Source organism: Esox lucius, chromosome 21, assembly GCF_011004845.1.
Source record: "Esox lucius isolate fEsoLuc1 chromosome 21, fEsoLuc1.pri, whole genome shotgun sequence".
Lineage (NCBI taxonomy): Eukaryota > Metazoa > Chordata > Actinopteri > Esociformes > Esocidae > Esox > Esox lucius.
Window position 1 is genome coordinate 23,267,859 of NC_047589.1, and position 24,900 is coordinate 23,292,758.

Here is a 24,900-nt window from a genome sequence, read left to right on the forward strand (position 1 = left end):
CTGTGTATGTATATGTATGTATTTCAGAATTGGTTGAGGAGGCTCAGCCTCAAAATACAGGTAAGTGTGAACTGCTAATACTACATTTAAACATCTCAGAATTGGCATTGGTGATAGTTGGTTTGTTGATGGTTGTGAATGGTCTATGAATACTTCTACGTCTGGACTATGAATACTTCTACGTCTGGTCTGTGAATTCTTCTACGTCTGGTCTATGAATACTTCTGCGTCTGGTCTATGAATACTTCTGCGTCTGGTCTATGAATACTTCTGCGTCTGGTCTATGAATACTTCTGCGTCTGGTCTATGAATACTTCTGCGTCTGGTCTATGAATACTTCTGCATCTGGTCTATGAATACTTCTGCGTCTGGTCTGTGAATTCTTCTACGTCTGGTCTGTGAATACTTCTACGTCTGGTCTGTGAATACTTCTACGTCTGGTCTGTGAAAACTTCTACGTCTGGTCTGTGAATACTTCTACGTCTGGACTGTGAATACTTCTACGTCTGGTCTATGAATACTTCTACGTCTGGTCTATGAATACTTCTACGTCTGCAAACGTCTACCCACAATGACCGACACACCACTACGATATCTTGGATTAGTTCCCATTAAACATGTACTATATCAGTGTGCTTGCTTGGGAGTCTAACCGTTTATATTGTTACAATTGCAATACATTACAGAGGCTGAATCAGTCCCAGAACAAGAATTGGACTCAACTGTGGATCTAAAAGGTTAGAAATGTAAAATGTATTGTACTATAAAAAAAAGATATAGTTTGATATGTGGGGACATTCTTATGTAGACAGAGTTCCAGTATATGTATGTTTGTGTGGCTGTCAGAGGTGTACAAAGTACAGAGTGAACTCTGCTCTGCTGTGTTCACCGGTTTAGAGACGTTCGAATATGAATGGAGGCATTTTCATGTTATGTTGATGACCACACGCGTATGGTTGTGGTTTCTTTCAGAGGAGCCAGTGGTGATGGAAAAGAAAACTCTACAAGAAGAATCAGAGGGTGTGTGCACCAATACACAATGTTATTCACACTATGCATTAAAACAGACATGACTTAAACCTGTTTGCATCCGTTAAACGCATTTGTTAAACTTACATCTATTAAGGTTCTTCGCTAACTAACATCCAACTGTCTAATAGTAATCAAATGCGGGCCGGACTTGTGTGTGGTGAGGCCCTATTTCAGACAGACAGGCTTAAAGTGACGACAGCTCAATGCAGCTGTCACATATACAGGCGCTGGTCATAAAATTAGAATATCATCAAAAAGTTTATTTATCTCAGTAATTCCATTCAAAAAGTGAAACTTGTATATTATATTCATTCATTACACACAGACTGATATATTTCAAATGTTTATGTCTTTTAATTGTGATGATAACTGACAACTAATGAAAATCCCAAATTCAGTATCTCAGAAAATTTGAATATTACTTAAGACCAATACAAAAAAAGGATTTCTTGAAATGTTGGCCAACTGAAAAGTATGAACATGAAAAGTATGAGAATGTACAGCACTCAATACTTAGTTGGGGCTCCTTTAGCCTGAATTACTGCAGCAATGCGGCGTGGCATGAAGTCGATCAGTCTGTGGCACTGCTCAGGTGTTATGAGAGCCCAGGTTGCTCTGATAGTGGCCTTCAGCTCTTCTGCATTGTTTGGTTTGACGTATCACATCTTCCTCTTCACAATACCCCATAGATTTTCTATAGGGTTAAAGTCAGGCGAGTTTGCTGGCCAAATAAGAACAGGGATACCATGGTCCTTAAACCAGGTACTGGTATCTTTGGCACTGTGTGCAGGTGCCAAGTCCTGTTGGAAAATGACATTTGCATCTCCATAAAGTTGGTCAGCAGCAGGAAGCATGAAGTGCTCTAAAACCTTCTGGTAGACGGCTGCGTTGACCTTGGACCTCAGAAAACACAGTGGACCAACAACAGCAGATGACATGGCACCCCAAACCATCACTGACTGTGGAAACTTAACACTGGACTTCAAGCAACATGGATTCTGTGCTTCTCCTCTCTTCCTCCAGACTCTGGGACCTTGATTTCCAAAGTAAATGCAACATTTACTTTCATCAGAGAACATAACTCAGCAGCAGTCCAGTCCTTTTTGTCGTTAGCCCAGGTGAGACACTTCTGACGGTGTGTTTTGTTCAAGAGTGGCTTGTCACAAGGAATGCGACAGCTGAAACCCATCTCTTGCTTACGTCTGTGCGTGGTGGTTCTTGAAGCACTGACTCCAGCTGCAGTCCACTCGTTGTAAATCTCCCCCACATATTTGAATGGGTTTTGTTTCACAATCCTCTCCAGGGTGAGGTTTATCCCTATTGCTTGTACACTTCTTTCTACCACATATTTTCCTTCCCTTCGCCTCTCTATTAATGTGCTTGGACACAGAGCTCTGTGAACAGCCAGCCTCTTTAGCTATGACCTTTTGTGTTTTGCCCTCCTTGTGCAAGGTGTCAATGGTCGTCTTTTGGACAGCTGTCAAGTCAGCAGTCTTCCCCATGATTATGTTGCCTACAGAACTAGACTGAGAGACCATTTAAAGGCCTTTGCATGTTTTTTGGGTTAATTAGCTGATTAGAGTGTGGCACCAGGTGTCTTCAGTATTGAACCTTTTCACAATATTCTAATTTTCTGAGATAATTAATTTGGGGTTTTCATTAGTTGTCAGTTATAATCATCAAAATGAAAATAAATAAACACTTGAAATATATCAGTCTGTGTGGAATGAATGTATACATTATACAAGTTTCACTTTTGAATTGAATTACTGAAATAAATCAACTTTTTGATATGATATTCTAATTTTATTACCAGCACCTGTATCTGTGTATGTAGTTAGCCAGTTTCCCACTGCTTCTTCTTATTCAAGGGCAGCAGGAAGGTACGACTGTGACCATCTGTCCTATGCTTCCTAAGGAGGCCTTACTTTTCTGCTGAAAGATGTGTTTGTGCGTTTGACTTTTGACTTCAGAAAATGCTTCAGAGGCATTTCAAGAGGTTCCCTGACTCGCACACTTTGAACGTGTGGTGTTATGTTGAGTGTGTTCTCGTCAGTGACCTACTGTAAATGAGGGCGCTCCTAACAGTGGACTTCTAACAGATGTGTTATTTGTAGACATGTTTGTCATGTTTACTTCCTAAGAAAACCCCTGCTATATGGGCCAACCAGCAACCTCTTGTGGACTTCAACTGCAAGCACAAATTTATGGGGTCTGGATCCCAGAAGAAAAGAAACACTTAGAGGGATTCTTGCTGTAACTTTCTTCTGTTTCTATTTTCTTCCTTTTAGGAAATGCAGAGGACAAACCTGAGGATAAGGTCAAAGACAAAGGTGAGTGTTTCTATTGCGGACCTGGGCTTAAAAGAGTCTAATTGACATTAACTAGAGTTCTCCCAATAAAAACTGTTATGTAAACTTGTGAAAATCTAAGTTGGTCCAAAGTATGCATTCCACAAGAGAAACTCCCCACACATTATTGCAGTGTGGAATATCACAGAGAAACCGCATCGTCGCCGTCCTGTACTTTAATAAAGTCCTCTTCATTGTTTCAGCCAAAAAGAAGCCCAAGCTCCTGAATAAATTTGAGAAAACCATCAAGAGCGAGATTGATGCGGCGGAGAAGCTACGCAAAAAGGTAGTCTGGGAGGATTTCAGTGATCATGTTCTTATCTTGAATATTGGCCAATCAATCCTTACCTCTGGATGTCTCCTCACCACACAGGGGAAGGTGGAGGAAGCTGCCCGTGCCTTTGACAGTCTAGTTCAGCAGTACCCCCAGAGTCCCCGGTGTCTCTATGGAAAGGCCCTGGTGAGAACCTTTAACATCCAGGCGTGGCCTATCATTTCGCACTTAAACACCTTGAAATCTTCTAGGCGGTGTAAGCACATGTTATGTCTGGTCTTCGGCTGTGGTCTTTGGCTGTGTTCCCCTCGTGTCATGTGTTGTCTTTGGCTGTGTTTCCTCCCGCATGTCCAGGCTGAAGATGATCTTGCAGAAAAGATGCGCAGCAACGAAATGCTGCAGAAGGCCATCAGCACATACAAGGAGGCGTCAGAGTTGCCCAACGCTACACCTGACCTTATCAAAGCCGCCCTGAAGAAACGTGCTGAGCGTCAGCAGTTTCTAGGTAACCCACAGAGCCAAGTACGATGAGGTGCCCTCACGGAAACCTACATAAATATGTGTGCGTATTAAGGGGAGACACTGTTCGACTATACATTTTCTTTGTTACTCAGGGCCTACTAAGATCACCAGCTTCCTTGAGATTTACTATGCTTTTTGCGATGTTTATGTAAAAAGGTGCATCAAAATTCTAAACGGATTAATATTTTGCATTGCCTGCTGTTTTTTGTAGTCATGTAGGCAGTGACACACAAGGTCTAGAATCAGAAGTCGAAGGGGGCTTTTGGATCCATGTACATGTTAGAAATTCATCAAAGACGCTAAGGACATAACTGACTCCCAGCTAGCTGATGCTACTTCTTCTGAAACAGCTTTCTTAGCTTGTTTTATGAAGTTGTAAACATAAAAACATTTATGGGATTCACATTCAACTGTAGGTCATAACAGAATGGCACAATCATTAAACAAAACACGGCAACAAAAAAACATTGACTGACCCCTGTTCAAAAGTCTGCATACCCTTAGTTCTTAATACTGTGTATTGCCCCCTTGAGCATAAATGACAGTGTGGAGTCTTTTGTAATAGTTGTCAACTAGGCCCCGAATTCTTGCAGGTGGTATAGCTGCCCATTCGTCTTCCAGGTCATGCAAAGTCTTTGGTCGTCTTGTATGAACCACATGAACCAGAGTGGCTCGATGATATTAAGGTCAGGAGACTGAGATGACCACTCCAGAACCTTTACCTTTTTCTGCTGTAACCACTACAGGGTCAACTTGGCCTTGTGCTTAGGGTCATTGTTGTGCTGGAAAGTCCAAGAGTGTCCCATGCGCAGCTTTTGGGCAGAAGAATGCAAATTGCCTGCCAGTATTTTCTGATAACATGCTGCATTCATCATGCCATCAATTTCTACAAGATTCCCCATGCCTTAAGCTCACACACCCCCAAAACATCAGTGAGCCACAACCATGCTTGACAGTGGGGATGGTATTCTGTTCACTATAGGCCTTGTTGACCCCTCTCCAAACATAGTGCTTATGGTTGTGATCATAATGCTCTATTTTGGTCTCGTCACTCCAAATTACAGTGTGCCAGAAGCTGTGTGGTGTGTCAAGGTGTTGTCGGGCATGTTGTTACCAGGCTGTTTTTTGTGGCATTGACACAGTAAAGGCTTCTTTCTGGCAACTCGACCTTGCAGCTCATTTGTGTTCAAGTATCGTCGTATTGTGCTCCTTGAAACAACCACAACCGTCTTTTTCCAGTGCAGCTTGTATTTCTCCTGAGGTTACCTGTGGGTTGTTCTTTGTATCCCGAACAATTCTTCTGGCAGTTTTGGCTGAAATCTTTCTTGGTCCACCTGACCTTTGTATCCTTTTCCATCTTTATAAAGTTACCTTGTTTACCTTGTTACGTAGGTCTTTTGACAGTTCTTTTCTGCTCTCCATGGCTCAGTATCTAGCCTGCTCAGTGCATCCACATGAGAGCTAACAAACTCATTGACTATTTATACACAGACATTAATTGCAGTTTAAAAAGCCACAGGTGTGGGAAATTCCCCTTTAATTACCATTTTCACCTGTGTGTGTCACCTTGTGTGTCTATAACAAGCCAAACATTCAAGGGTATGTAAAATTTAGATCTGGGCCATCCCCTCTGCAAAACGTGACTTAGTACTTGGGGATCTTGAGGCAGCTGGGACCATGGTCACCAAGAAAACAATTGGTAACACACTAACCCGTGAAGGACTGAAATCCTGCAGCACCCGCAAGGTCCCCCTGCATGAAGAAAGCACATGTACAGACCCGTCTGAAGTTTGCCAATGAACATCTGAATGATTCAGAGGAGAACTGGGTGAAAGTGTTGTGGTCAGATGAGACCAAAATCAAGCTCTTTGGCATCAACTCAACTCGCTGTGTTTGGAGTAGGAGGATTGCTGCCTATGACCCCCAAGAACACCATCCCCACCGTCAAACCTGGAGGTGGAAACATGATGCTTTGGGGTGTTTTTCTGCTAAGGGGACAGGACAACTTCACTGCATCAAAGGGATGATGGACGGGGTCATGTACCATCAAATAGGTGAAAACCTCCTTCCCTCAACCAGGTCATTGAAAATAGGTCGTGGATGGGTATTCCAGCATGACAATGACTCAAAACACACAGCCAAGGCAACAAAGTTGTGGCTCAAGAAGAAGCACATTAAGGTCCTGGAGTGGCCTAACCAGTCTCCAGACCTTAATCCCATAGAAAATCTGTGGTGGGAGCTGAAGGTTGGAGTTGACAAATGTCAGCCTTGAAACCTTAATGTCTTGGAGAAGATCTGCAAATAGCAGTGGGACAAAATCCCTCCTGAGATGTGGGCAAACCTGGTGGCCAACTACAAGAAACGCCTGACCTGTGTGATTGCCAACAAAGGTTTTGCCAGAACTAAGTCATATTTTGCTGAGGGGTCGAATACTTATTTCACTAATTAAAATGCAAATCAATTTGACATGTGTTTCTCACAGTTCAAATAAACCTACCATTAAAATTATAGACTGATCATTTCTTTGTCAGTGGGCAAACGTACAATCAGCAGGGGATCATTTCCCCCCTCACTTTATATCAACAGATGCTGTGTGAATATCTTCACTTCATGTTTGTTTCTGGGCCTTTTTTCTTCAGTAATTTGTTTAATCATTCTTTATTCATCCATTCTTTGGTCATCCTGTTATAATTCCAGAATGTATCCGATGTGGATAAGAATGCCCTTGAATCTAAGTGTACAATCCTATTGCCTTAGTTTAAATTCAATAATTATGTGACTCAGGTTCATGGGACTGGGTAAAGCGGTATTAGCGGTGTCCTTTCATGAAGGCTATTGAGGATTTAATGATTCATTACACATTCACATTTCTGTCGTTTCGCCAACACTCTTATCCCAATTAGGGTTAAGTACCTTTGCTCGGTGGCACATCAACAGATTTTCCACCTTGGCACAGAAATATTACTGCCATGCCGCTGGCCTCCGGGATTTTGGAGAATTTCGAATTGACATGACTTTGGAGTCTCTTTGTACAGAGGGTGTGACCTTTCGTCTGGTGCAGGTCGTATGAGGGGGGCTTTGGCCACAATGGAGAAGCTGGTACAGCTGTTCCCTGAGGACATGTCCCTGAAGAATGACCTCGGTGTGGCCCATCTGCTCATCGGAGACAACAAAGGTGCCAAGAGGGTCTACGAGGAGGTACATCACCTGACGTTTTGGAGCTTTGCTTGTTTACGCTGAAACAGTGTTATAGATCTAGAAATGCTCAGTTGACTTAAGGTTACTTAAAAAAACAAAAGGGAATTCACCCTATTGTAACATTTTCAGTAGGGAGGTATCAATGAGTGTCCTGACGGGTTGTTTGATTCAAATGATTTCTGATGTCCTTTGTCCTGGTAGGTGTTGGCCTTGGCACCGAGCGATGGCTTTGCCAAGGTCCATTACGGCTTCATCCTCAAGTCCGAAAATAAGATCGCAGAATGCATTCCCTTCCTGAGGGTCAGTGCCCTGTGAATAACACATTAGTAATGACATGCAATCAAACCGTTCTCGGGATGTTGAATGGCGTCTCCCTGTGCTGCAGGATGGGTTAGAATCGGGAGACCCTGGCACAGATGATGGCAGGTTTTACTTCCACCTCGGCGACGCTTTACAAAGACTGGGAGATGACACTGTGAGTATGACTTTGATGACTGGCAGTAAGCGACATCAATTCAATGTTAAATACATGTGCATCTCAAAGAAATACATTTGTTAATTGTTTTGCCGGAATTCAAATCAAAAAGTGACACCTTCATGTATTCTAGATTCATTACACATGAAATGAAACATTTCTAGCTTTTTCTGTTTAAATCTTGATGATTGATGATGAAATAAAAAATCCAGTATCTCAAAATATTAGAATAAACATTTATAATACTGAAAAGTCGACCTGAGAAGAGCTCTAATCTGCTAATTAGCTCAAAACATCTGCAGAGATTTCCTAAGTATCTCAATTTATGGACTCAATACTTGGTCGGTGCTCCTTTTGCGCAAATTACTGCATCAATGCGGTGTGGCGTGGAGGCAATCAGCCTGTGGCACTGCTGAGGTGTTATGGAAGCGTGTTGTTATGTTGCTTTGATTGAGGCCTTCAGTTTGCCTGTGTTGTTGGGTCTGTTGCATCTCATTTTCCCCTTCACAATACCCCATAGATTCTCTATGGAGTTCAGGTCAGGCGAGTTGGCTGGCCCATCAAGCACAGTGATACCATGGCAGCAAACCAGTTACCAGCCATTACTAGCAGATGGAAGCTAAAAGCACTCTAAAATCTCCTAGTAGATGGCTGCATTGACTCTGTACTTGATAAAACACAGTGGACCAACACCAGCAGATGACCTGGCACCCCAAATCACTGACTGTGGAAACTTCACACTGGACTTCAAGCAACTTGGATTCTGTGCCTCTCCACTCTTCTTCCAGACTCTGGGACCTTAATCTCCAAATTAAATGCAACATTTACTTTCATCTGAAGAGAGTACTTTGGACCACTGAGCAATGGTCCAGCTCTTTTTCTCCTTTGCGTAGGTAAGAAACTTCTGACGTTGTCTCTGGTTCAGGAGTGGCTTGACACTAGGAATGTAACACTTGTAGCCCATTTCCTGGACATGTCTGTGTGTGGTGGCTCTTGTGCACTGACTCCAGCCTCAGTCGATTCCTTGTGAAGCTCCCCCAAGTTCTTGAATCTGCTTTGTTTGAAAATCCTCTCAAGGCTGCGGTAATCCCTTTTCCTTGTGGCACCTTTTCCTACCACACTTTTCCTTTCCAGGCAACTTTTCATGAATATGCTTTGATGCAGCACTCTGTGAACAGCCAGCCCTTTGAGCAGTGACCTTCTGTGGCTTACCCTCCTCATGGCAGGTGTCAATTAGTGTCTTCTGGACAACTGTCAAGGCAGCAGTCTTCCCCATGATTGTGGTTGTGTGTACTGGAGGCTCAGTGAGTTAATTAGCTGATTAGCGCTTTTCTCGGGTCAACATTTCTGTATTGTACATTTCTAATTCTAATATTTTGAGATATTGGATTTTTGATTTCCATGAGATGTTAGCCGTCATCACCGAGATTGAAACAAAAAAGGCTTGAAATGTTTTACTTTGTGCACATTCATTTAGAATATATGAAGGTGTCACTTTTTGATTTAAATTACAGGGGAAAAAGGAACTTTTCAACAATATTCAAATTTTTGGAGGTGCTGTGTTTGTGTTTGTGTAAATCTGCTCCTTCAGGCCTACTACTGGTATGAGAGAGGACACCAAAGGGGCCACTTTGCTTCTGTATGGCAGCGATCGCTCTACAATGTGGATGGTCTTAAAGCCCAGCCATGGTGGACACCCAAGGAAACTGGCTATGTTGATCTAGTCAAGGTATTGTAGACAGTGATGGTTTTTGTTTCCGTCTTACAGTTGACTGATGGATTTGTTTTCCTGTGGTCCCTTCATTGTGGTAGAAACATCGGGGGGTTGTCTACATCTTGCAGAAGCTGATTCTCCTTTGAGTTTTGAGCTGGGGTAAAGCTGTCTCTGCCGGTCCTCTCCTAGTATGGTAACTGTGTTTCTATGGAACAGACCCTGGAGAGGAACTGGAAAACCATCAGGGATGAGGCCCTCTCAGTTATGGATAAAAACACTGGCCTCTTTCATCCCGAGGAAGAGAACCTCACAGCAAAAGGGATATGGAGCCAGGTTACGCTCTGGCAACAAGGTCAGCCAACAAGCTTACAAAATTATCTGTTAGAAATGCACTTTTACGGCAACAACAGAAAAAAAACGTGGGTGCCTAAGGAGGTGTCTGACTCTGAACCGGGACTCTAATTCGTAGCGCCTCCCTTCTATTCCTCGACAGGCAAGAAGGCTGGGGAGTCATGCCGCAGTGCTCCAAAGACGTGTAGTTTTTTGGAGCGCTACCCAGAGGCTACAGGCTGCAAGAGGGGACAGGTGGGTAGAGTCACATCAGACACGGAAACGATCGGGTATCACACTGCCACTACTGGAAACGGGACGTCTGCTTGACGCGGATGGATTTCACAGAGGCCCTGACCTCAGCTCTCAGTGATACGTTTCACTTTGTTTCTCTGTTAAAAAAAAAAGCTTTATTCCTTAATGTATCAGGCTACCATGCCTTTCTGCTGGCTAGCCTGACTTTCTAACTATACTGTATATTATACATGGAAAAGATGTACAGTATACATTATGACTGTGTTCTCTTGGTTCACCTCATTCCCTCTCTCACTTCCCTCTCCATGCTCCTTCCTCCCTCCCTCCCTGTCCCTTTCTTCTTCCTCCACTCTCGGCCTCCTGTGGCTCACAGATCAAGTTTTCTGTGATGCAGCCTGGTACTCACGTCTGGCCCCACACAGGGCCCACCAACTGCCGTCTCCGCATTCACCTGGGCCTGGTCATCCCGAAGACAGGCTGCAAGATCAGGTGCACCAACGAAACCAGGTAAAATCCTCTACATGCATCAACTCATCCACCTTTTACAATACATCTGTTAACAACATCGACACCGGTGTTCCCGGTACGTGAAGAGGACTTTAGCGTTTTTATGTATCGAAAGCTGGACTTGACAGGCTCTCAAACCGTGGATTCATTAACATAACATGCACTGGTCGCTTCTGTTCCAGGACTTGGGAGGAGGGGAAAGTCCTTATCTTTGACGACTCGTTTGAGCATGAGGTGTGGCAGGATGCTGACAGCTACCGGCTTATCTTCATCGTGGATGTGTGGCACCCCGAGCTCACCCAGTACCAGCGGCAGACACTCTCACCCATTTAAAGACCGTCCCAGCAGAAGCCGACCGACTCACTGTCAGATTGTCGCTTGCTTGTGTGCTTGGGTTAACACTTTATTTATAAGAACGACACTGTTCATTGACTCGGTTCTCTGTTCACTTGTCCGCTCACAGTTATTGACCCCCCCCCCACCCCCCCCCACCCCAGTCAGCCATTTTTGGTCAAATATGACACTTGCCTTTCCTCAGTTAAGTGAGACATTTTTTATCTGTCTTGAAGAGCTACTCAAGGCCCTGACAGAATGGAAAAGCCTTAGCCTTTGGGAACACTGACTGCCAACTGTGGTAATCACCACACTAGAACTATAAGAACCCAAGTGGGTTTGTAGTTCCAATGGAGTTTCAAGAACTACAGTTGCTTGTTAAATAATTAGATTTATGGTTGCACAATTAATAACGCTACCCCTATGTTGTTTTCTTACCCTCAAGAAAAGTTATTTGACGGCGTATTCTTTGATTTAAAGTTCAAAACTGAAATAACAATCTCTTTATGATGTTTCGCTATCCAAATCTGCGCTAGCTGAAAAGTGTCAACCTGATTCCTTAGTTTCCATGACACTTGATTTTATGATTATACAGCTCTAGTGCATGAAAATATCAGACCTAAACTTCCTTATCTTCATACTATAGTCTGCATCTCAATGTGTCTTGGGATTTGTTAGAATAGAAACACTACTTTTGTCATTCCATTTGAGTCTTATGGTTTTCATTTTCACAGTGTCACTTTAGATCAATTGACAGGACATCCCAATGCCAATATATATTTTTTTATTGCAGAATTAATATTGCCATAAGAACTTTTATTTCTGTATGCTGACAATATATATTTTCAACTGTGCCTTGAACTGGGAGCACAAACAAACCATACTACTAAACAGGCTTCTTGTTGTCAAATATGTGTGTATTTACATTCTTAAATGTGTCATAGGAAAATGTGACTGAAGGCATATATTTTGTACATACATAACATTTTGTTTTATAAAATATGAATTTTCCTGTGTAAAAATTCGGCAGGAGCATCTTGAATGTACACAAGTCAGGTTTCACTGCATTTCATACCTGGTTTGAATACATATGTGAAATACTTCCCAATACTTTAGCTGTGCTTCATTTAGTTTACTTTGTACAATGGAATCAACGGAGTATCAGCTGAAAGAACCCAAGATTAAGTGCGCTGCATAGGCCATACTCGGAAGTATGTGAACCAGGTATGCTGCATTCCTTGTGTAGCAGATATTATTTGAATGACCAGTGGTGTTGATATCCAAAAGACAAAGTGACAAAGCACATTGTAGGTGTTATTTATTTTATGCTGAAATACCTCATCCATGTGCTTTGGCAGTCTTTATTCCAGAAGTCTGCTGGTATTATGGTGTGTTCATGTGCTAACGGAATGAGGTATTTGCGACTAAGAAATGATTGGCAAGCCCACCAACAAGTTATGACTTGAGTTTCTGTTTTCTAAACCCATGCATATTGATACATGTGGCTAGCATTGTACCCCAATGTCATGTGAACACATCATAACACCATTGGTTAGAATCAAACCCATAGGACCGTCCGATTGACCTCTGTCTATCTCAAAAGATGATAGCCATTTTGTCAGTGTGGCTGTCTGCCATGGACATACCCTAGGGGTCTAAGACTTTTTGGTGTTATCCTCTTGGGTTGTGATGATGACAATGATGTCCCGAATGCTTTCAATGATTTCCTCAGTTACAAAGTAAAACTTAAAGCACCTTCACAAAGCCATGTCACTTGAGAATTATTTGACATTTTTTTTGGTACTGATATGAGTTTCAATCTCTCGTAGGTTATGAAGTACATTTTTCTACAGTTTTGGAATCGAAGAGATGTTCCAACTGTTGTAACAGACCTGCCAAGTCATGTTTTTAAGATCAGTTTTGTATGTTGTAATTAAGTTGCACTGAATAATTGTAAACTGAGTAGCTTTTTTTCCAGTAAATGAGAAGTGAGGTCAAAATGGTGTCAAGTGATTTAAATATATAAACACAATATTGTAATTTACTTACATAGGTAGCTTTGTGTAGTGTAATGCTAACGATGACCAAACCTGACCACACGCACGCACACAAACATAATGAACACATACCACACAACTTAAAATTATTTCTATACATTCTTTTTCAAGTTGATATAAATACATTGCGGTTCGATGGAGGTCACTGATAGTGCAGTAGCCCTGATAAATATACAATCTTAATATATTAACTTTCGTATAAACGACAGCCCGTACAACGGTAAGATACAGTTTGGCATTCTGTTAGCAGGGCTTTCTGACATTTATCTTCAGTCAGTCCCTTCTACTGGTAACACAGACATTGGTTTATTCATTCTACTCCTATCAGCATTCATTTTGGTGGCTGGTGTCAGATAGGTTTGCTAGGGAAGGGGGGATGGCACAGCTTTCGATAGTCCTGAACTGAAACTGGAATTGCCACTTGCTCCGTGTCAAGAGATGAGATGTTTTCAGCAGAGCACCTCCATGTGGACAATTGGTAACTGTCTCCATTTTGGGACAGTGCATGTGTTGTTGTTTTTTTTCTTTCATTTTTTTTTTTACTTCCTCACAGTTCAGTCCGTTTTTTTTGTTGTTGCAGTCAGTGTGGTTGGATTCCAAGCGGGAGTAGTTTGGATCCAGTTTCGACGAACAGGAGAGATCATTCCAAAGCCAACAGAGGTTGTGCGGTGTTGTCCCTGCCAGCTTGCCGTAGCGCACCTGGTTCCACAGCTGATTGGGACCTGAGATAAACAACAACAGTGTCAATAAGACATGGTCATTTCATGTTGGTGCAGGCTTAACACACTGGAAACATGGATCACCCCTTCTTATGCAAATCAGGCTGGGACTCCGGATTTGGAAAATGGCACACTGTTGTTTTCAATCCTAAAAACCCCCTTTGACTGCTAATGGAAAAATACATGGACATACACTCTTAAAATAAAGGTTGTGGGAGGATCCTTCAGGAGTTCTCCAAACTGTGGGGGAACCCCTATAGGTTATTCCAAGAACACTTTAAAAGCCTTTTGTGGTACATCTACCAGCAAGTAGGTTGTTCATATCTTCTTTTCATTCACAAGTACAAATAGCTCTTTAAAATACCTTTGGCATTTTTCCATGAAGAACTTCTAGGGATTGCCCCACAGTTTCAATGTAAAGGATACTCCAACAGGCCCTGTGCTTTTCCTACACTCCTTTGATAACAAGGCCTCCCTGTGTAATGGAGCACTTCAGCTCCCAGGCTACCAGAAAGTACATGCCTGGTTATTGCTGGTATGTATAAAATGAGCACAAAGGGAAATCCAACAGGACTGCAGCTCATCTAAATCCCTGATGATGTGCGGTTCTGGAGCACTTTGGCACCATTGGGGGAGCTTAGCACTCTGCTCTCCGTTATTCTCTCAGCTCATCTCCCCTTAAACCCTGGTAAGCCCACTGATTAAAATCACCAGCAGATGGAAATCAAGCCTACACAAAACACTTAATGTTACGTGAAGGACGGAAGGACAAACAGCACAGGGATTCCAGTATTCCACATTAGTGTGATGTTGACTATGGTGCTGAATTTAAAGTTCATCCTTTGAAATATTGAATAACATATATAGATGGAGTTGAAAATAAAAACCACTCACATGATAAAACATATTTCCCTTTTCATATACAACCCTGTTTCCAAAAATGTTGAGAGGCTATTTAAAATGTAAAGAAAAACAGAATGCCAATGATGTGCAAATCATTTAAATAGAAAATAGGACAAAGACAACATATCAAATGCTGAAACTTAGAAAATGTTATTATTTCTTGAAAAATATATGCCCACTTTGAATTTAACGCCAGCAAAACATTTTTAAAAAGCTGGGACAGGGGCTACAAAATATTGGAAAAGTTGTGTAATGCAAAAAGAAAAACCTGGTGGAACATTTCACAACTAATTAGGGTTAATTGGCAACAGGTCAGTAACATGATTGGGTACAAAAAGAGCATCTCAGAGAGGATGAGTCCTTCAGAAGTAAAGATGGGGAGGGTTCACCACTCTGTGTAAGACTGCACAGGCAAATATTGTAACAATTTAAGAATAATGTTTCAAAGACTTTGGGGATCTCATCATATACTGAACATAATATCATTAAAAGATTCAGAAAATCCAGAGAAATCTCTGTACACAAGGGACAAGGCCAAAAATCAATATTTGATGGCCGTGATCTTCAGGCCCTCAGATGTGTTATGGACATTTAGAATTAAGGTATATTTGAGAAATGTCTTTCTATTGCCTGTTATGTAACTGTTTTCTTTGATTGTGACACATGTCTGTATAGTATCAGAGAATTATTAGGTACTCTGACCATTTTCCTCTGCTTAAACCAAGAAGGGTATCAGTCGTTTGTTCCTTAGGAATGTGGTCCTTGGGGGGAAGTAAGGTCAGTTGGCCTGTTTAAACACAACAATAAACATTATGGAAGGAAGGAAAAGATGGGGGGGACAGCCCACCCTTTGGGTAAGACCAATGTGACATAAGACAGATAGGCAGCATCTTGCCACACCTCTTTTCCCCCTATAAGTAATGAGAATTGTCATGTATTAAGTTAGAGACTCCTCAGATGATTATCCTGTAAGCGTTTGACGCATCTCCGTATTTTCAAATAAAAGTTTAATTGTGCCAAGAGCATTTTGTCTCTGTACTTACTCCTTTAAGAATGATGATCGATAGAATTGCCATCACAAATGGCACTGCATTAAACAGACAATTCTGTAGTGGACATCACTGCATGGGCTCAGGAACACTTATGAAAACCATTGTCTGAGAACACAGTACTTCCCTGCATCCACAAATGAAAGTTACAACTCTACCATTCAAAGAAAATACCGCATATAAACAAGATCCAGAAATGCTGCCACCTTCTCTGGGCCCCAGCTGATTTAAGATTGACCGTGGCGAAGTGGAAAACTGTCCTGTGGTCTAATTTTGGGAATCATGGACACTGTGTCCTTTTTTTGAAACCTCAAATTCAAAATGGGCATGTATTTTTCCAGAACATACACTGTCTTTGTGCAATTTTCAATTAAATATAGAGATGAATGATTTGCACATCCTTACATTTGGTTTTTCTTTGCATTTTAGTGTCCCAACCTTTTGGGAAATGGGGTACTGTATATGTATACACTGATGAGACAAAACATTATGAGCATCTGCCTAATATGCTATTGGTCCTCGGTGTGTCGCCAAATAAGTGCTGACCCACCAAGGCATGGACTCTACTAGACCTCAGAAGGTGTCCTGTGGTATATCTGGCACAAAGACATTAGAAACAGATCCTTTAAGTCCTGTAAGTTGCGAGGTGGAGCCACCGTGGATCGGACTTCTTGGTCCGATCCTTCGTTGCACTGGGCCATCGATGAACCTTGGGTGCCCCACACGCCTAGCCGTTTCAGAGATGTTCTGACCCAGTCATCTGGCCGTAACAATTTGGCCCTTGTCAAAGTCGCTGAAGTCTTTACTCCTGCCCATTTCTCCTGCATCCAACACGTTGACTCCGAGAACTGGTTGCTCGCTTCCTATCTAATCTACCCAGACCTTGACATGTGCCCCTGTTAGGAGATGATCAACTCGAATTGCTTCACCTGTGAGTGGTCATATTGTTTTGGCTCATCAGTGTACATAGCTTAAATTAATGAATAGCTTCATGAATCATGTATTTTTGCAGCCATTATCCTGTGTACTGCACATTTTGCATCTGGAGCGTTTCAAATCAAATTGTGGAGTCAGGGAGAACTTTACTCAAATATAATGTTTTTGCTAGAATTTCCTTCTGTGATGATTGCCTGCTTTTGATTCCATGTATCTAGCCCTTTAGCTGTAAAGTCGTATCTCACCCCATTAAGCACCTTGCATATGCTGTGGCAAAAACATGTTTTGCACCCTAACCCTATATGCCCAATAAGAATCTGAGTAACTTTGATTACCTCCACAAATATCAGTGTTCAGGACTCCACTATAGAAGAACACTAGACCAACATCCAGGGATGTTCAGGCTTATCTCACCTCCACAAATATCAGTGTTCAGGACTCCACTATAAAAGAACACCACACCAACATCCAGGGATGTTCAGGCTTATCTCACCTCCACAAATATCAGTGTTCAGGACTCCACTATAAAAGAACACTAGACCAACATCCAGGGATGTTCAGGCTTATCTCACCTCCACAAAGATCGGTGTTCAGGACTCCACTATAGAAGTACACTAGACCAACATCCAGGGATGTTCAGGCTTATCTCACCTCCACAAAGATCGGTGTTCAGGACTCCACTATAGAAGTACACTTGGCAAAAATGTAATAAATGACGTAAAAAGGGGGAAGCCATTGTTTAAAAGAAGAACAATTACACTGCCTTTCAATATAAGAACCAAAGAATAAGTAGTATAGTAAGTATGTGTTAAGTATACAGTAGTGTTGGTTGGGGAATGTTTTGCTTTCCCAGGACCTGGGTGCTGTGATTTTACCATGAACCCTAAGCGTAACCATAAAATGATGACACATTGACTTTTGCAGCTTGGGTGGTTCCCTTTATCAACAAAATAAAAAGATAAAAGAGGGGGTTCATCCTGTGTGCATCAATCCCCCATCCAGGCCGTGCCCCCAGATGCCACCCCCCTGGGTTAGGCTCCTAATTAGAAGGAGTGTGGTGGGCGAATGAGACTGGGGATCCCTGGGATTTGAGCAGACACTGGCAGGGTCAGGAAGAGGGTCTCTTAAGTGCTTTTTTTAATTAAATCAATTCAGCTGAGCTGCTCTCCCGAGACCTGATCCTACATTACTTTCTGTTGATTGCAGATGGGAGAGGGTCATGCCTGCAGACTGCTGCCGTGGACATTTTTTGCGGGTTTAATAACTCATCTATCCCGTCCTTCCCTTTGTCGCAAATACGTTCAATTTCTCCTTTACTTCAGGAAAAGGTATGGCATGTTGTACTCATGTTCAGTCTTTTATAGACAAACCTGAAGCTTGAAAAGGGATTACAGCGCTGATTTGCTATGATATGAACCGTAAAGATATTTAACCCAAAACCAAATATTGTACCTCAATAGTATATATCTGTGGTGGAACCAATTGTGTTTCAGAGAGTAATCTTTTAGCTACATGACGATAATTAATGGCAAACTGCAGTGGGACTCTGAGTAAGTGAGCGTTTCAGGAAACAGCAGTGGTTAAACCTCAAGATTAGTGACCAATTGGATTGAAACAAGTATTTCTGAGGGTTCACAATGGTCAAGCCCCATTGCAGTAATTATCTCAGGGTCTTTAGGCTACGTAATTGCCCTGACAGAGTTCAAACAATCTTTGGTCAATACTGACAAGAAAGATTGACCACGAACACTGGATTGATCCCATTGTGCTCCTTATTTTCTGTATGGCCTACTTCACTTACACTATAGCTATGATGGCCATTTTTGATGATGGAAAATATAGATACTCCCAGTTACCATACTGCAATATTTTATACTCAAGTATTTCTTCCTTCAAAGCAAAATGTGCAGTACTGTACAAAAGCCATAGGTAAATAAACGTCTTTAGTTACACTTTCAGGGGACTAAGACTTCTGCACAGTACTGTATCTCATGACTGTTACCCCTCCGCAGCAGACATGAGGTAAGCAACGAGCGATATCAGCGATAAAATCACAGTATCAAAACACCAACGGACATAGACCCATTAAAATTGCAAAACATATCGTATCAATAAAATACCAAAGTATTGCGATCACTGCATATTGTGATATCCCTGTCAATATCCCTTATATTCCCAACACGTATACACACTACATTCCCCAGAATTCCAAACAGCATCTCCACACAAACACTGCCCTGTGGGCAGCTCACCTTTTCATCCGTTTTTCGGCACATTCCTTGTCTCCACTGCCGTAGTTCTCCTTGACGTGGAGGGCGTCGTAGGTGAGCGTGTACTCCGTCTCGTCGTTGTAGTCCGGCCCTAAGAGGCTCCTCGCCCAGATGCCCATGTCGTAGGGCGGCAGAGTTCCGCCAAACTCGGACGGCAGACAGTCGGGTAGGATCAGCTGGTGCAAACTGTTCAGGTTGTTCCCGTGGAGGAAAATCTGCAGGGAAGAATTACGAGGTAAATTATTTATTTTTTTAATAAAAAAACTAATCACAAACAGATTTTTTAATTCATCTTGTTTTGATTTTAGCCAATGCTTAGTACCTGGGATGCTCTTTTATATAGATATTTTGGACTTCTAAATCAACATAAACCTATCCAGCAAAATCTGAGGATCCCCAATTGCTTTCGAGGCCTACGGGACTAGTGCTGAGTCTGACATCCACATTGTGCAGCCTAAATTCAACTAGCATTTAATTATGTCTATCTCATCAGGCTTTGACAGATCCAAAGGGTTCCAATGCAAGCAGACCTGAGCTAAAACACATGGAAACTGAGGCTGCTCCTGGGGCGGGGTTAGAGATGGTGAATGAAACAGTAAAAAAAGGCAATTACCCTTTTCCTAGTCTTGTCCTTGAGAAACGGCTTGATGATGGTGTACATGGCGTGGATGTACCAGGGCTGGTTTACAAAATGGATCCCACCGAAGCGAGCCGGGAAGCTGTCCTGTAGCAAAGCAGGTAGGGGAAAGGTGGGGGCTGTGATAGGTCCTACGTCATGTTTTTTTCATTATTTCGGCTCTTCTTCTCTACCACTTTCCTTGCAACAGAGACACTTTGAAATCCAATTACATAATTAAAATAAGTGTACCATCTCCCATGGTAAAAAAAATAATAGTATTAAATTCTAGGCTAACCCAGTCCTTTGGTCCCTCTCTGATTTTATACAGTAGGTCAATAAAATGAATCGTTTTGTTGAATACAGTACAGTAGCCTGCAACAGCAGCTATATGTGGGAGCTGTAGGGGAGCATGACAAAACTCCAGTAGATACTGAAAATGTTTTTAAGACTTTGAAACTGAATTGCTGTTTAAAACTCCTACATATCTACAGTCACTCGTGGTGTCAGACCAACAATATCATTCCCTAGACAAAACTATGTAAATATATGGCTAGCAGGTCTTTGAGTCACACTAGAGAGTTTTTGACAATATATTTGGAGTCTCAAAGGATTAGATAAATTTTTTACTTATTGCCATTTCTTAATAATTCCCTGATTTCACTCATAAGCCATACACATCTGGTGTGTCCTCAACACTTTAAGGAATTGTAATTCATATAAAATGTATATGTGACATAATATCTCCACTGTCTGGTTGTTGATCTGCCAATAAAATATTGCATCATCATTCAGATTTTGATTTTCTAAGCATTTGAAATCAGGGCATACACTAACCACTGTGCTTAACCTTGTTACTTAGCAACAGGACATCCCATCAGTATTTAAGCCTACATTAAGGACTATTGTCATATTGTTGAGTAATCTTTATTTACTGCAGGCTGCACTGCACAGTAAGTTAAACTATGCTGTCTGTCTCTGTCCTTACAACTGATAAAGAACACCAAACTAAGTAGAATCAGCCACATAGTGTTTAAGGATTCACAAATTGCATTTGTCAAAATACCTGGAATAGGCAAATCAATCACATTAATCAAACCAAAGCATAGAAAAATATAGCTCTACATTACACTCAAAACCATAACATCTATTTGGAACTCACAAGTCATAAAGAAATGTCTATTTAAGTCAAGTTAATTGTTAATTGCGCTTAATATAACCGTAGTTTGGCTTACCTGCAGGCCTTCAATGGCTAGTTTGAGGATGTTGGGTGTAAGCTTGGATGCCTGCTTAAAGGAGAAGTTACTCCAGTCGATTATTAAGATAAAACCATTGATTTGGAGTTCTGGGTTCTCTATGAGGACCTCCAGGGAGAGAAGGATGGCCCGGAGAATGTCTGTGAAAGAGTTCCTTTACAGGGATCGAAAGAGACATCAGATTGGGATACAATCAAGGACAGTTAAAAACTGTGCTGTATCAAGACTTAAAATAATGTCATGCTGATTTATTCTGGTGTATCTGACCATTGTGGTCAGAGAGACAAAGACCAGAGTAAGGATTCTTGTCAGGTGACTGGTTGTTTTGCTACATCATCCCAAATTAAATATTGAAGTATTCCAATAATAAACCCTAGAGATTAAGAGCTCGAATACAATTTCTTACTTAACAGATGAAACAAGATCCCAGAAACCCTTTCAGTGAGACATCAATGAAGAGCTTTCAGTGATACAAAATGTGCGTACTAAAAGTTCCGTACACTCACCTTCCCTGGTCCCAGTTGGAGGCGAAAAGGATGAGTATCTTCCGGCCATGCTGATCTGGTGTTTCTAGGACACCCGGGAAGCCGTCCATCAGAGCCCGCTTGATGCCCGGGTCGTCCACTTTGAAGCTCTGGAACATATCCAGATTCTGCTGCCGGAACTGAAAGTACTGGGCTAGGAGCCGGAAGGTTTCTGCCTGGTTGAACTTGCGTGCCCGTAGGAATCTCAGGATGAAGTCGTCGTCCGTGCGCAGGAAACCCACATCTGGCCGTGTCACGATCATGTCTCGCACTTGCTGGATGTCCGCGTGGAGAGTGTCAGGGTTCTCGTTGAGCTCAAGGCGAGCTTTCTCTGTGGTCTCAGAGCTCAGGCCAGCTTGCAAGTGAGTCATGGCTTTGGTTTTACGCAAAATGACTGTGCTTTTATAAAAAAAAATATGTTTTGGATAATTACTAGTGTAAAGGTCCACTTAGGAGACAATCTTGATTGCTGTCCGGGACATTGTTGATGGTAGCGTCTCACTGACACGTCTCTCCGGAACACCACCTGAACTCTCTCACCTGCTGTGTCTAGCCTCGGAATAAAAAGATGTAAGATTCTAGTCCAGTAATACACAAACCCAGGACACTGTTTAAACACTAAAACATGACTCCTTTTCTTCCTTTTTAAATTGGAGTAGGCCAATGGGCTAAGCACTGATCCCACAAAAGGTGATAAGAAAGTACTAGTTCTACTAGGCCATACGTACATTTTTTATGGTTCTTTGTACAGTCTTTACATGACATCTATTCATGTCATATAATTTATTATGGAAGGAAGAAGGCTTTTCAAAATAGTTAAACAGGCACCAAGGGTTGGGAAATGCGTATGGAATGATCAACTTTGTTTGTTGTACCCTTTTTTGCCCCAAATTTTCTCATATCCAATAGTCAACCAGCCTAGTGTCATTGCATTAACTTCACAACAGTTATGGGAGTGTTGATGACTGGCATGCCTTCCTCATAGCCCTCGTTCCGTTCTTCTTTCTCACACTGCTCCAACAAAAACATTGTGTGGGTCATACGAGTGAGGGTACACTCCCCCTTGTGACGACATTAGCTAGCTAATATCATCCCGGGTCAATGGGGCTTCACAGCCAGTCATCAGTTAGCCAAGTCAAGACTTAAACCTGGACTATGATGGTTAGCTTGGTCTTGAACCTACACTGTGGTAGTCAGCTTGGTGAAATTACAAAGCACCTTGGAGCTCTGCTCTACATGGGTGGGCCCAAGGGCAGACTTTCAATAAAATAGACAATTTCTGTAGGTAATAGACCATTTCTGTAGGTAACAGACACATCCTGTAGTTAAGAAGGGTGTTGCAAACTAAATGGTAAATCTAAAAAACATTATTTTGTTTAAATGTAACAGATAGATAATTTATATGTATTAAAATGAAACAGTACCACCTACATTTGCCAGATATGCATTCCACGCTAAAAACTAAAATATTATCGAAACATATCTACAACAGGCCTGTTAAATGATCAAAATGTATTGTTTAATAATATAATCCGAATCCGATTTTTTTATAATAAGTATGTTTTATTATATTTCTAGCATTTTATTTGAGATAGCAATACTGATGCCACCAATTGAAGGCCATCGCATGTGATAGCCTAGTACAAGCATGTTGTCGATCAGATGCTCACCAATTATTGTACGGGGCAAAAACTGCGAGGCCGGCTTCTCTCTGTGATTATTTATTCATGAAACATTACCTCATCTCAATTGCTATTGAGAGATAGCGTAGCAAATAACATGGCAAATAGTATGCCACAGCTCAATAACAGAATACCTATTCCGTCTGCCGTTCAAGGATTAATTGCGTCACATGACGTTCGGCACCCACAATGTGAATCGGGATGACCTGCCGTGTAACCGCAGAAATCTACCACATATTTATTCAATAAACATGTTGTCAATGTTGAGATAAATGAACTACTTACATGAACACCACGCCCTGTAAAATCAGTCAGGTATCCGATGAGGCGCAGGACCGCACACCACACGTATCATTTCATAGACAAATACTGGCCATACTGTATGTGTTTCAATGCAGAAAAATCACCCAGTTGGCGATTACAACGTTTGATTAAATAAAGAAAATTAGAATTATTCCTTGAAAGTCTACCTGGTAAAATGTTAGTCGAACACCGGTAAGGTGGGCTACGCTATTGCGTTGTCCGATTGTATCCTCCGGTGTAGGCTTCCTAAAAGGATGCTGTGACCCATAAACGACACAGATTGGCGGCCATGCGCATATCCAGCAGCTTCCAGGGTTGTACGCGCTCAGGGAGGCGGGCGAAAACGAGGCAAATGCAAAGAGCGTATAGTGATGGAGACGCGCAGACGGTGAATCACCCGGTGGAACTCAATGCCGTGTGCCGCGTGCCGCAATGTATCACACCATTCTTACGACATACTTTATAGAGTATTCTCATCAGCATGGTCTTATTAATCTTCCAATACAAAAATGTATGCGGTCAGCATCAATCCCATACGCAAAAGAAAATGACAAATTGGTTAACATGTTGGCTTATAAGGACGAGTGCATTAGCATCCATTTGCTCATTTAAAGCAGCAGATTTTTTTCAAATAAGTATAATAAACATTTTGACCAAGGGAATGCAATGTAATTTTCCAAATTATTTCTTGCAACAGTGCCAGACAAACATTTTGAACGGGGACCCAATTAATTTCTGTCAGAGTGCCTGGGGATACCATTATTGGTATAGCCTACGGTAGTTACGTTAGAAATCTTATAAAACCGTTCAGTTCAATGTTTACATGAACATTGTATGCATAAACAATATAGTCAGCAATCAATTATATTTTAAACTATCAAAAATAATATATTGTCCCATACAATAAATCTATACCCTTCATTTTTCGTTCTTTAGCCTACTTTAGCGACCCCACAGCAGAAGACAGTGGCTCACACGTCTTCTCACAGACATTAGAAAAAAAATTACCACTTTCGCTAAACATCAAGATGCTTCTGCGCATGTCCTTTTTTATTACGTCTATAGCTCAGCCAACGCAACAAAAAAAAGTTCTGCCAGCAGTAGCTTGCGTTTAACCTGCTGGAGTTTTCTGCAGTTTGTAGAACAATAAAACGAAGGATAAAACTAGGAAGACGTAACCACAAACAAACAAAAGACAGACCTTGCAACCCCTTACGCCATCTATTTCAAATAGGCTTAAATTACAAATTAGATATTAAATAATTTACTTTCGCTATGTTATATGTTCTATTTAAGTTCTACACATTTTGCTAATTAATAAAAAACCTATTTCGTATATGTGTTGAATAAGGATTCAACCCCTTTACGTAGGCAAGCCCAAATTTGGCTAAATAAATCACAAACTAAATGACGTGGACTCAATCCGTCTGAAATAATTGGCACTCTGAAATGACTATCCCTTCTTCTGTTCCCCATACATACAACATATGTAAGGTCCCTCTGTAAAGTATTGAATTTCAAGCACATATTTTGCTATAGCTAAAGAACATATCGCTTCCAAAGTCTCATGAAAAAGTCAGGGATTATGTATTGT

The 24,900-nt window shown here is 41.6% G+C and overlaps 2 protein-coding genes across 11 annotated transcripts in view; one reads left to right on the forward strand and one right to left on the reverse strand.

Annotated features, from left to right (window-relative positions):
- unm_hu7910 (un-named hu7910) overlaps nucleotides 1–12,991 on the forward strand; it is a 38,445-nt gene extending 25,454 nt beyond the window's left edge. For 5 of the 8 annotated variants that reach the window (XM_010904578.5, XM_020041815.3, XM_010904581.5 and 2 more), the window contains 15 exons: nucleotides 28–60; nucleotides 687–737; nucleotides 973–1,020; nucleotides 3,324–3,365; nucleotides 3,587–3,669; nucleotides 3,757–3,843; nucleotides 4,012–4,162; nucleotides 7,241–7,377; nucleotides 7,579–7,677; nucleotides 7,763–7,852; nucleotides 9,444–9,581; nucleotides 9,783–9,918; nucleotides 10,060–10,151; nucleotides 10,525–10,658; nucleotides 10,841–12,991. In XM_010904578.5, the coding sequence (XP_010902880.2) occupies nucleotides 28–60; nucleotides 687–737; nucleotides 973–1,020; nucleotides 3,324–3,365; nucleotides 3,587–3,669; nucleotides 3,757–3,843; nucleotides 4,012–4,162; nucleotides 7,241–7,377; nucleotides 7,579–7,677; nucleotides 7,763–7,852; nucleotides 9,444–9,581; nucleotides 9,783–9,918; nucleotides 10,060–10,151; nucleotides 10,525–10,658; nucleotides 10,841–10,991 (1,472 nt within the window). In that variant the 3' untranslated portion in view covers nucleotides 10,992–12,991. The remainder of the gene's footprint in view (nucleotides 1–27; nucleotides 61–686; nucleotides 738–972; nucleotides 1,021–3,323; nucleotides 3,366–3,586; nucleotides 3,670–3,756; nucleotides 3,844–4,011; nucleotides 4,163–7,240; nucleotides 7,378–7,578; nucleotides 7,678–7,762; nucleotides 7,853–9,443; nucleotides 9,582–9,782; nucleotides 9,919–10,059; nucleotides 10,152–10,524; nucleotides 10,659–10,840) is intronic. The other 3 variants (XM_010904580.5, XM_020041816.3, XM_020041818.3) reach the window with 1 other exon arrangement.
- Nucleotides 12,992–13,090: 99 nt separating this feature from the next.
- Nucleotides 13,091–24,169, reverse strand: LOC105030618 (clavesin-1). Of its 3 annotated transcripts, XM_020041820.3 has the most exons (7): nucleotides 23,474–24,169; nucleotides 23,289–23,381; nucleotides 21,304–21,870; nucleotides 20,777–20,951; nucleotides 19,539–19,649; nucleotides 18,908–19,140; nucleotides 13,091–13,770 (listed from the first exon to the last, which is right to left on the reverse strand). In XM_020041820.3, the coding sequence occupies exons 3-7, from the start codon at nucleotides 21,690–21,692 to the stop codon at nucleotides 13,689–13,691; spliced, it is 990 nt and encodes a 329-aa protein (XP_019897379.3). In that variant the 5' UTR covers nucleotides 21,693–21,870; nucleotides 23,289–23,381; nucleotides 23,474–24,169; the 3' UTR covers nucleotides 13,091–13,688. The 3 variants fall into 3 exon arrangements, with proteins under 3 accessions (XP_019897379.3, XP_034145092.1, XP_019897378.3); XM_034289201.1 differs by having other exon boundaries at nucleotides 23,289–24,169; XM_020041819.3 differs by having other exon boundaries at nucleotides 21,304–22,620; nucleotides 23,289–24,169.
- Nucleotides 24,170–24,900: the final 731 nt, after the last annotated feature.

Coding starts and splice junctions, on each gene's coding strand:
- LOC105030618 (XM_020041820.3), bottom strand. CDS start 21,692: ATGACTCACTTGCAAGCTGGCCTGAGCTCTGAGACCACAGAGAAAGCT. Junction 20,952..21,303: donor TCCAACTGGGACCAGGGAAG/GTGAGTGTACGG, acceptor ATCCCTGTAAAG/GAACTCTTTCACAGACATTC. Junction 13,771..18,907: donor GCCGAAAAACGGATGAAAAG/GTGAGCTGCCCA, acceptor TGTTTATCTCAG/GTCCCAATCAGCTGTGGAAC.